General features: G+C 43.4%; 1 protein-coding gene across 1 annotated transcript in view; it reads left to right on the forward strand.

Annotated features, from left to right (window-relative positions):
• The first annotated feature begins 1145 nt into the window (after positions 1 to 1145).
• Positions 1146 to 12534, forward strand: part of ITGA8 (integrin subunit alpha 8) — a 183143-nt gene continuing 171754 nt past the window's right edge. Inside the window, exons 1-2 of the mRNA XM_035021565.1 lie at positions 1146 to 1455; positions 2150 to 2283. Coding sequence (XP_034877456.1) covers positions 1250 to 1455; positions 2150 to 2283 — 340 coding nt within the window. The 5' untranslated portion in view covers positions 1146 to 1249. The remainder of the gene's footprint in view (positions 1456 to 2149; positions 2284 to 12534) is intronic.

The following is a 12534-nucleotide window of genomic DNA, read 5'->3' on the forward strand; positions in this document are numbered from 1 at the left end:
TCTATCCCTTATACAACCCTTCCTCCCAGCCTGGTGTCAGTGATACTTTTCCCCTCAACTTTTCTGCCCATAATGCCTAAATCCAAGCCTCTTATTCCAATTCCAGGCCAAGTCTACATCTGCCACCAACTTGCCTTAAAATACTTTGGAAACTGCTTACCTTTCCTGTCTCTACACTCCCTCGCTATTTAGCTCCATCCCCTGCACCCCCTCCCCAGGTTAACCCTTACTTAATCGCTCTGTTCGCCCATTAGCCCTGTTTCCCCATAAGAGCGTGTGATGTGAGCATCTATACCATTCTTCTTCATCCTACTCATTCTTCAGTCCCTCCTCCAAGCAGAGGACAAAAAAGAGAGCAATAGTGCCCCTGAATTGGAACTGAGGTTTGGACTCCTGTAGATTCCAACCTACAGCTTCTACCCCCGCTGAGGGTAAATCATTAATTCGAACGTTTCTAACTTTGTTACTCTTCATCACAGTTACACAGGGCCACGGAAGATCTAGTATCAAGGCATTCACATGGCCTACGTGCCTTTAAGAAAGCGCTAAATAAAGGGTTTTTTGTTTTTTTGTTTTTGTTTTTTTACCAGTTACCCTGCAGGGGGTTCGGATGGGGGTGGAAAAGTGTATTGTTGGATTTAAGAGCTCAGCCGCAGACGAACACACGGATGGACCCTGAGGGGTCATCAGGCTGCAGAGGTGATGCAAGGAGCCCAGCTTTATCTCGCCTCGTGGTGGGGTACGCTCTCACATTCTTCCATTGAGGAGAAATTACAGCATACTCTCGTCCCATGAGGGGGGGCATAGCTCCCAAAAGCAATGGCCTGAATTGGCATGTGCGAGATTCAGATCGTCCCTGAGATGCGACTGCAGTGGCTAGGCTGGCGGCCGAAGCAGGCTCTTGGCGCCGGCCTCCAGCAGGGGCGCGGGCGGCCCGGGGTCTCCGGGGCTCCCTCCCGCAGCCCGCGGACCCGCCGCTAGGAGGCGCCGTGAGAGCGCCGGGCCCCCTCCCGCTGCCAGAGGAGGGCTGGCATCCCCTCCGCCAGCCCCTGAGCCGGCCGGGGAGCAGGCGGGGAGCAGACCTCAGAGGACGCGCGGAGGAGAGCCGGGGGCTGTCACCGCCGACGCGACGCGCGCACCGACCCAGGACGCGGGCACCTGCGGACCGCCACCCGCCGCCCCCGCGAAGGAGCCGGGCCGGTGTCTTGGGCACCCGCTCCCCGGTGAGCACCCGCCGGGGCGGAGGGCGATGTCTGCCGGGGCCCGCCGCGGTCCCCGGGGCAGCCGGGCGCAGCCGCTCGCGCCCCTCTGGTGCTTCTCGGCCGCGCTGGGCGTGCTGTGGACCCCCGGCTCGCAGGCGTTCAACTTGGACGTGGACAAGCTCACGGTGTACAGCGGCCCCGAGGGCAGCTACTTCGGCTACGCGGTGGACTTCCATATACCTGCCGCTCGCACGTAAGTCGCCCAGCGCAGGGAGTTCGCGCGCGGGGGCGAACCCGGCCACAGGCTGGGTCCCTGCCCGTCTGCCGGGGGACCCGCGCCTGTCCCCGCAGCTCGATGGAAGGAGATTCCTGAGATTCCATCCCGCTGCGCACTTGGGGTCCCGTCCGGCTCCCCCGCCTCTTGTCCCCCTTCCATGCTAGATGTGCCTTGGGAACTTTGAAGTAGAGACATGCCACTTGCATAGAAAACGCAAGTCCTGGGGAGCTCCCAGGACGCGAGCAAAGACTCGAGCACCATACAAAGGGGAGACCGGGACCGAACAGACTCAGGCCGGTTAAAACAACGGACCACAACACGGTCTGTTTATGCATAGTCTGTAACAATTAAGTGTCTGGGCGCAAGTGCTGTCGGCTACAAGCAGCTGGGCTCTGTCCTTTGCTACTTCTTTCCCCTTTTCTCTCATCTCACTGTATACATAGCTCCACCTAGAGAAGAATTGGGACGATTTGCACCCTCTTCAAAACCAGGTTTCAGGCGCCGGTAGGTTTCCAACAGGAAATCAAGTTTGACAGTCGGTCTCCATCATAAATACGTTTCTGCCCCGACCCCCACCCTAGTCTCAGTGAGCACGCTGCTACGGGAGACTGCATCGCATGTGCACACTTTTATGATTGCCAGGGAGTGATTTTCTCCAATCCTTTTGCAGAGCGAGTGTCTTGGTGGGGGCGCCCAAAGCCAACACCAGCCAGCCAGACATCGTGGAAGGGGGAGCCGTCTATTACTGTCCTTGGCCCGCCGAGGGGTCTGCGCAGTGCAAGCAGATACCGTTTGACAACACCAGTAAGTGATATCTGTCCTTCTCAACGGTGGGTCCTGGTTTCAAGGAACCAGAGCCATCCTGGAGTTAATTCCCCATTTTGTTTGTACTCGGCCTGTCTGATGAGTCTGTGTTGTGGGCTGTTCAGGTTCCTAGAGAAATCAGCTTAAGCCTGATTGAAGGCGAGGAAAATGTCGCGTGAACCCCAGAGAGGGAACCTTGGTATTTTGACCTTGAGTATTTGGGTGCGTCCTAGTACCTTCTGTTTCCTTACTGTCCCAAGATGAGCGTTTTCAGGGTGAGTGGATGCTTTGAAGAAATACAAATGCTCCACCCTAACCTTGATTATGGAGAGTTTGGTTGTTTCCCAAGGACAAATCCAGGAAAAGACCGACCCTTAGCATTTCCAGTGCCCAAACTCCGGAGGCAAGACTCAGCTGCTATAAGACCCAGACATCACTCCATGTTGCTGTTTAATTCTTTACAGAAAGAAAGAATTTTCTTTCAAAATATTGGACATTGGAGGCAAACTAGTACAGGCAGAGTGTGGATGGATTACATTCATTTCCAAAATCCCTAGACAGATGTTTCTTATTTAATTAAAGGGAAAATACATTTTAACCAATTCAGGCTGGTTAGGTTTCCTCTCGTGTTTTCTCTTTGGGTCCTGAGAAAATAATTTTACCGTAACGCTTTCTAAAACATTAACACTGAATGTTTTAATTTGTACCTTTAAAACTTTATGAATTCAAAAGGTATACATTATCAGGAACCAAATATCTCTTTTCAGAAAAATGTGAACTCAAATAATGTTTTTTGATGATCAGTCATTTAAGATACCTTTTGCACCACACAACTATTTTTATGACATCATTCTTCATCATTGTTACATTAGTGTGCATTTAGAATGTATGTAGAAAATCCATTTTCACAGCATTTTGGTGAAAGTGGATGGGTTGTATTTACCTGTTACTTTATCCGATTTGCAACTTTCTATCTTAAAAAATAAGATAATTGTGATTCTATCAATATGAAAACCATTTCAAAGGGGAAAAAAAATCCTATGCAAGGCTTACCTTGAATTATGACCAAATTAGGAAAATACTTCATAAAAGCATTTTCAAATTATGTTTTTCATATGTGTCTGGATATAGTCACCATAGCTCCTCTACCATTTTATTAAGTAACTCAGTTACTTCGTACCAATTTTCATAAGCTTTTACTTTTAAATGTATTAGAAATTAGAAAAATTAAGCCACTTGATGTTAACTTGTAAAAGATATCTTTTAACTAGTTGTTTAATTGGGATTTTAAATGTTTCTGCTTACTGACCTACTTCCGTTTGAGAATAAATTTTCTAAATCAGGATTAAGCATAAAATTAATGGCTTTTTAAATAATCCATATCAAAACCATTTGTATTTGTATTTTTAAAAGACTCTAAAACTTAAGCCTTGATAAATAAAGACATAAATCAATAGTATTATTTGAATTTAAGTTAAGGGAAATAAGTATTTACATTTTTAAATCTTGTATTTTTACCAAGAAGCAATCTATAGTCATGGACATAAATTTTGTAACCTGCTAGAACATTCCTATAACATCCCAAATCAGGATCTGGTTAGTATATTTTTCCTTTGATAAAAGAAGAACCGATGTCTGCCCAGATAAGTCACATCTGAATACCTTTCTAAGTACTAATCCCAGTAGATGTCATCGTTCAACAGATGAAAACCAGAGAATACAGACAACAATATGAATTTTTAAAAACTGAACACTCCCAACCAAAAAATTTCCAATGTTAAATTACAATAGGTAAATTTTCCAAAAGTTCCTTCTAGAGCAACTGTTTGGAGATCTGAATTCACTTTCCCATGGAGAACTAATGCTGCAAGATTGTGCTTTGGTTTCCAGAACAGCCCACAGGAATGCACTAAACCCTTATTGTAGGGGAGTTATATTTGTAGTGAAACAGTAGGGGACAAACCAGCACAGTTTTAGCAATTAAATAAATAGAAAAATAATAAGAATGTCGAGAAAAGATCAGTGTTACTTGGAGAAAGAGCCAGGGGTGAATGGCATCCCTTCTGTGCAAGTTCTGAGGAAGACATCTGGATCTCTCAAAGGGCTCTAGAGAATAATGCTGTTGGTTCTACACTATATCTTATTTGACTTCTAAATGAATGGAGGTTTTTTGGATTTTTTTGTGGTTTTTTTTTGTTGTTGTTGTTTTGTAGACAGATGCCCTCTTCCTACTATTATACTTAGCAACCATAACTGTAGTGATTTGAGGATTCATAAATGGAACAAAATAAGGGGAAGAAACGGGGAGGGAGATTGATGTTTCTGAAATAATTGAGCAAAAAATGAAGATAAAAAAGAAGCAAGGCAGAGGAAGTCATACGTTTGTGAGAAATGAATGGTCCATGGTGGAATGAACAAAGCAGTGAGCTGGGAAAGCTTGGGGGAGTCCCACTGAGAAGTCTTTGAGAAAAGAAAGTTCCCCATGTTAGCCATCAGGGGGTACTGTGGGCCCAGGAACCTTGGTTGCTGTTGGGAATGGACTGGGAATGGTGGGGCAAAAGGAATCTGAGGACCCCGGGGGCTCCTTGTTGGCTACTGAGTGGGTGCTAGCACGCAACACATCATTTCTACCGATTTCTTTATCCAGGCACCCCAAACAATGGGGCTCTTTGCAGTTGGAGTCCCTGTTCTTTGGGCACAGTGTGATCTTGGAACCAAAGATGAAAGGCAGAAACACAGGTGTTGCTGACTCCGGGTCTGGCAGTCGATGTTACCACATGCTTGACATTTATTGATCACCTACTACGTACCAGCCACTTATACAACTTATTTATAACCCATAAAACACATTTTATGAATAAGGAAACTGACATCAAAGGTGTTAAAAAAGTTACGTGCAAGACCACACCATGGTAAGCAGTAGACACAGGGTTGGAAAAAAGGTCTGCCTGGAACAGAGTCTGCCTCTTCACCCTGCCTTCCTTCCAGGACTGGGAGAAGTCGGTTCCTAATGGGGAGCAAATTCAGGGTTGGCTCCTATGGAGCTGACGCCCTGCTTGCCCTGCCTTCCCCACCTCCTTCCCCTCAACCCCCAATTACCTTCACAAATTCCAATGAAAATGATCTTCCAGAGAAGATCTAGAAGGGAAAAGCAGTTGGGGTCGAGGGTTGTGGAGAGCAGAGGTCATAGAAGGAGGGCTTTGTCTTGATGGGGATGATAGGTTGTCCACGCCGCTGGTTTGCCACAGCTCCTCACAGCGTGCTATGGCCCCTCAGTGTCCCCAGTCAACGGCCTCCTGTCTTAATCTCTGCCTGTTGGCAGCCATGTACAGTTTTCCCAAAAGAAGAAGAAAATTTCTCTGCTTGACAAAGTAGTGGCTTTGAGTGTTGAGCGCCCACAAACTGATGTTCACATAATAGAGCACCATGTCTCGGGCATAAATATGTATCATACTGCAAATATTCCTCTGAAAAGATAGTCGTGACTTCCCCGTCTTTTCTCCATCTGGCTTTACAGTAAATTTGACCTTTTAATGACATTGTTTCAACTTGTTCAAGCCGCCTGGGGTGACTACAATTTAGTGTTCACGGTGGTAACCTAACAAACTCTCTCAACCTAGGCATTGAAGGACACTGGCCTATAATTTAGTCCCCGAATCTGGTTGTGATCTTGAACTTCAGTTGTAAGGTCAACTGCCTTTTTTCTTTTCTAAACTTCCATTTTGTTTCATTTTTTTTTCATTAAATGATCATTTATGTTATTTTTACCTTATCGCATAACCTGGATCTTAAAAATTACTTCTCATCATGAATGAAAAACCAGGAAGCCAGAAATAGCCTAACACTTCAAATGCATGAATACTATTAAAATCTGTGGTCCTTTCAAGTATGGAGGAGGGAAACCTGAGGGAAGCATATGGTGGGGGGGGAGGTGCCAAGTGCAAAGAGTAGATAATTTTCCTCCTCTGTACAAAATCAAGTGCTTGCAAAAAAGCACTTCTCTCATCTCCCGTCTATCTTTCCCTCTTACTTCACTAGAATAAAATCCCCCCTTCACCAAATTGATTTCTTTCACTTTAGCCTCAGGAACTGTCTAGACTGTGCCCCGTGTCTTAAACAATTTAAAACATCACATCTGCCAAATTCATGCCTCTCCTTTCTAAATCTACTCCAAGGTTCATTTCATCTTTTTCCTACATTTTCCAAACCCATGTGTGGAGTAAATAAAACTGCTAGATTAGAGCCCCCCTGCTAAAAGGGGGAGGGAAGAAACAGAATGAATAGAGCCTCATCTTTGGAATGATGAAGGGCAAACTCATGGCAAAGGCATAGTGTGCAAATATCTGATTATTTTAAATACACAAATGAAACATTTTGAGGAGAAAGATAATGGCATGTGCTAATTAATGATGATAATCATCATAACACGAAAAGTAATGGAGGCAAGACAGCTGGGAACACTGGCAATTAGGGACCCACATGAAGAATGAACAGGAAGAGGTGGGCGGTGGCATTGAGATTTGGAAGGCATCTGAGAAAAAGTACTAGAATTTGCCTGGCCTTAATTTAGTACCTTTGTGTTTAAAACAACAACCACAACAAAATGAAACCCTAAAATGGAAGACAGTTTGGTTAAGATATTTCAAAGCTCTGTAATGGTAAGATTTTTGTTAGAATTGTGTTTTAGCTTGGGGACCGGAAGCCTTTGGGTGAGGGGGTCTGTTTTATTTTGTGTTAAGTGAGCCCACAATAAGAAGCAGCTTAAAGCATCTGGCACTGTGACTGGTACAAGGTTGCTTTTTGATAATATTGGATGTGCCCTTTTTCTCATGTGAGGGTTGGGAAACATATTGGTCGCATAAGTCTTGCTTTTTCCAACTTCCTCAAAACGAAATCAGGTTTTGTTCAGGAACAAAGAGAAGAAAAATGTAGGTCAGAGCTATCAAGTAAATGACAGAGGAAATAACACAAAAGTGACAGAACTCATGGACAGCAGAAATCTGGGCTTTGGGAAGCTCGGTTGAAAGTGGAAAAGAGGGCGCCTGGGTGGCTCAGTTGGTTAAGCGACTGCCTTCGGCTCAGGTCATGATCCTGGAGTCCCTGGATCGAGTCCCGCATCGGGCTCCCTGCTCGGCGGGGAGTCTGCTTCTCCCTCTGACCCTCCTCCCTCTCATGCTCTCTCTCTCATTCTCTCTCTCTCTCTCTCAAATAAATAAATAAAATCTTAAAAAAAAAAAGAATTCTTAAAAAAAAAAAAGAAAGTGGAAAAGAGGGGGAGGCAACTCAAATAGAACCTGCTCCATGAAGAATTCATAATGCAATAATTAGTATAAGTGCTGCTAATCAGAAACATATAGAGATACATATATATTCACTGCTGACCCCACTGAATCATTGAGGGTGGTTTAGCTGGATGGCCCACTTATTCTGGAAGCAACTCATGACGGCCACCACACCTGACACACTGCCCGGACAGATGCAGCCAACATCCCTAAGCTTCTCCCAAACGGCTCGGACTTCCATGTGACAGAATGCAACCGAGTCCTGATACGAGAAGGGAGGAGGCTGTGGTCCCTACAGCACATAGCAGCCGAGGAAGCAATTAGAAAAAGGAAGTCCTTGAAACTCTAACTAGAAATGGGAAACAGATCTGCTCTATGGCCAGTTGAGTAGTATGAGCATCAGGCGCCTGTTGCCTAATCTGCAAAATTCTTTCAAGAAACTAGAGGTCTGTGAGATGGAACAGGCTTCCAAGCTCTTGGCAGGAAGAGCTGGTGCAGTGGCTGCAGCATTCTGGAAGAAAGGTAGGAAATTGTCTTAAAATTATTCTGAAAGCAGAAAAAAGCACTTGGATGTAGAAGGTGACCAGTTGAGATGTGTGCATTCAAACTTTACCTGTTGTGTATAAAGAGCCCTGTATCTGTGCACGATATTGATGAAGAGTATTGCCAATCTTATCAAAAAAGTTCAGAGCAGGGCGCCTGGGTGGCTCAGTTGGTTAAGCGACTGCCTTCGGCTCAGGTCATGATCCTGGAGTCCCAGGATCGAGTCCCACATCGGGCTCCCTGCTCAGCAGGGGGTCTGCTTCTCCCTCTGCCCTCTTCCCTCTCGTGCTCTCTGTCTCTCATTCTCTGTCTCTCAAATAAATAAATAAAAAATCTTAAAAAAAAAAAAGTTCAGAGCAGGTGCACCCTGACTGACACCATCCAGATACACAAACAGATTTTTGAGGAAGATAGATAGACTAATTATTGATCCTATTAAAAGCACTCACCTAGAAAATAATATTTAATTTTCAAAGTTCAGTTTAAGTATATCCTTACAAAAACATATTTAATGCATCAAGCAAGGTGCACCTATGTAATGAAACCCTGAAATAGATTAAAAATAGTTTTAATTCTATTATGGATATTTAAGGTACATAAGCAATCACAGTTCACCAATAGGTGATTTATACTTAAAATAATCTACCTAATACACCAGTATTATTCCACTGGACTTTAGCCAGGCAGCTCCCACACCAGTTTGGAAGAAATAAAGTTAAATCTCAGTCCCGCAGAAAGATCAGTTGCTGGATCTCTGATATTTTGTATATGGCCAAGATCTGCAAAATTTTCTAGATCCACAAACATTGGTAAAAGTGACCATTTACCATTTTAATTGTTTTTGGTAGAAATAAGGCATGGATTACAAATAAATCTTTATAAAAATGCCAGGCATTAGGGGTGGGAAGGAGGTGTTGACTCCAAAGGGGCAGAACAAGGGAGTTTGAGGAGCAGGGGGTAAGCCCACGGATGGAACTTTCTGTGTCTTGATTGTGCTGGTGGATACATGGCTGTGTGTATCTGTCAAAACCCACAGAACTATGTATTACCAAAAGTGAATCTTACTGATTGTAAGTGAAAAAAAAATGAGAAAGAAAATTTTTATGAAGAATGCTAGAGAGTTGTCTATTCGATGTAGGGATTCAATTTGGTTTTGTGGCCATTTGCTATGAGCATGTGGTCTTTAAGCTCCCGGACTATGGAAAGGTCTGATGTAACAATAACTGGCAGCATAAGGAGACACATATTACCCTTGAAGAGCTTAGGCTGCTGCCTCTAAATAAGGGGGAACAATCAGTCAGATCATCATGTAGGACCTTCTTTATCATTCTTTAACTAAAGGATTATATGTTCAGAGTATGGCAAGAGAACTGTGAATGAAAACATGATGAATAAGAATAAACCTTTGCAATGAAGCATCATACTTGTGTAATATTATCCTTACTGAAATTCAGACGTGGGACCCCTCATTGGTAGTCATTAAACTAAGGAGACCTCATTTCAAACACATATTGTAGTTATCGCAACCAGCGTAACTACCCTCAGCGTATGTACATATTAACATTTGTTCAGTTTTATTCTTTACCTCTGATACCTGACATATGGACACAGATTTGTATATGATATTGCAAAAGCCTCTGCATGCATCTGCCCTGGTTTCCGGGAAGTGTAGAGATTAAGAGGCACACACCATTACTACAGAAATAGGTTTATGCAGGGACGGTACACAGCCCACCTTATGCACAGCATCTCCCCACAGGTGTAGGGGATGAAGCCAACTCCCCCTACTCAGGTTATGGCTCCATTTCACATGTGTCTCAGTTGTTATCCGCTATGACTTGCCCAGATGTCTCCAGCTTCCCCCATCGCTCACGCAACTTATGTCTTTAGCACGATACATCACAGCACTGGGTATCTCTCAAATGTATATTACACATACACACATGGCTCTGCTCTCCCTGGGCCCACGTCCTCAAACATCCAGAACGTCTTCTCTCCCAGTCATGATTTTCTGGTACTTCCGGCTTCTTTCTTCCTGCCGTTCCCAAAGGGAAATACGTTTTAGACATTAATTCTGAAGCTGTAGCCAATCCTTTTTTAGAAGAAAGGAGGCATAAACACTGAAAAAGTAATGTTTTCAAATATCCTCAATATGGGTAGTCAAGCAAAGTATGGCCTAATCACTATGGGAAATGGTTTTGTTTAATGTTAAGTGAAAAACATAAAATTCAAAATTGTATCTAGACCTGTCGAAGAGTACAAGAAGGGATATAGGATGAGAGGCTGTCTTTGGGACATGTGATTAAAATTGGATTTTTTTCTTCTTCTTTCTATTTTTTAAGATTTTATTTATTTGTTTGACAGAGAGAGAGACAGCGAGAGAGGGGACACAAGCAGGGGGAGTGGAAGAGGGAGAAGAAGGCTCCCCGCTCTGCGGGGAGCCTGATGCGGGGCTCGATCCCAGGACCCTGAGATCATGACCCGAGCCGAAGGCAGACGCTTAACGACTGAGCCACCCAGGCGCCCCTCTTCTTCTTTTTTTAAATGCATTTTTTGAACCTCATTTTCAAAACCACGAACAGGTATTTATTTATGATCAGGAAAAATATTGGTAAAAATAAACATGCAAAAATTTCTAAATGAAGTTATTGAGTTCACTGAAGGGTTGTGAAGATTATGTATAGATGGTGGAGTAGTTTAAAAATGCACTATTTTTGTATGGGTACTTATGTTTCCAAATATTGAAGACCAAGGATGTTTTCAGTAACAATTATATGTGTAAAAAGAAGAAGATACAGAAGTATTGCCTGTTTTCATTTTCGATTGTCCCTGAATCAATAGGAATATAGACTTGATGGTCTGCCATAACAGTTTCTAGAGCCTTTTACAAGAAGGGGCTGCTCGTGGGGGCAAACCACTGTACAGATCCTACCAATTCAAATGCTAATTTCATCTGGAAACGCCCTCACAAACAGCTCCAGAAATAACGTTCAGTCAAAAATCTTGAGCCAGTCAAGTTGACACATAAAATTAACCGCCACACACATCTGTAAGACTCATAATGCATGTTCTCCTAGGAATGGCACTGAGAATTCATGAACTAAGGCAACCCACTGGGTTTGTAAGAGAGAACATTTATTGGTAGTCACTATTTATCTTCACATTTCTAAGGCCAAAACATACCCAGGTATTACTGTGGTAACAAAGGAGTCCAAATCTCTGGTTTCAAATAACTCGGGTGTATTGCTTGCTCACATTGTATGTTTAATATGAGTTGGTAAGGAGGCTCTGTTTATTCAAGTCACCCAAGGACGCAGGCCAGTGGAGGTTCCTTGTTGCTGTGTGCTTTCAAGGTCACCTCAACTGTAAAGGCAGGTAGAAAATTGCACATTGTCTGTGAAAGCATCTGCCTAGAATTGACATTTACCAGTTTTCCTCACATTTGGTAGGCCAAAGCAGGCCATGCCAACTTATTTCACACTTCTTCTTTTATCCACACTTAACAAAATTGTATCTACAACCTTTAAAAGAATACCAGAGAGGAAATGCAATAAAAGTGGTTGTCTTTGAAAAATGTGATTAAAACTCGTTTTTCTTCTATCCCTACTGGACATATTTTGTAGGACATATTTTGGGGACACTGAAATGGTTCTTTGGGACTACAGTCCCAACCCTCATACATTATGGTAGAGAGCAGATACATGGCAAGGAAACGAAGGTGTTTCTGTCAGCAGACACAAAGATATGAACAAAACTTTATACCAAAAATCAGTCCTTAACCTGATCCACCTGGACTCCATTCTCTACCACAAATATTGTCTGGCAAGACTGAATGTCCTTCATCCTTTCAATCAGGCTCCTTGGGGGACATGCTATTCAATCACAATGTCTTTTCCCCCCTCAAAGTGCCTTTCAGTAAATTTTAACCTTACTTATGAAAACATTATCTTAAGACAACAATGGAGTTGAAAGTAAAGCTTCTTGTTAGCAAACAATAAAATCAAATTTCAGTGACTAGAAGAGTGTTAATAATTTCTACAAGCAGATACTGTTCTAAACAGTTCTGAACAGAGCCCAAGGCCTTACCTAACTCTTATGGGGTTTACAGTGCATAGCCAGTGACAAACTGAGAAAAAGGAAGGTAAGGCCAAGGGAACAATGAGTGGTGTGTGTGTGTACTCATGTATTTATTTTAGATTGGGTGGGTATTATTTTCCTGGTGCTGCTGTAACAAATTACCACACATTTAGCGACTTTAAACAACACAAACTGATTGTCTTACAGTTTTGGCGGCCAAATTGAAAATAGGTCTGACTGAACTAAAATCAAGGTTTTGGCAGTTGTAGTCCTGCTGGAGGCTCTAAGGGAAGAACCTATTCCCTTGATTTTTCCAGTTTCCAGAGATTTGCCCACATTCCTTGGTTCA

This window comes from Mirounga leonina, unplaced genomic scaffold (assembly GCF_011800145.1).
Source record: "Mirounga leonina isolate KUSES-001 unplaced genomic scaffold, KU_Mleo_1.0 Mir_175, whole genome shotgun sequence".
In the NCBI taxonomy this organism is placed as follows: domain Eukaryota; kingdom Metazoa; phylum Chordata; class Mammalia; order Carnivora; family Phocidae; genus Mirounga; species Mirounga leonina.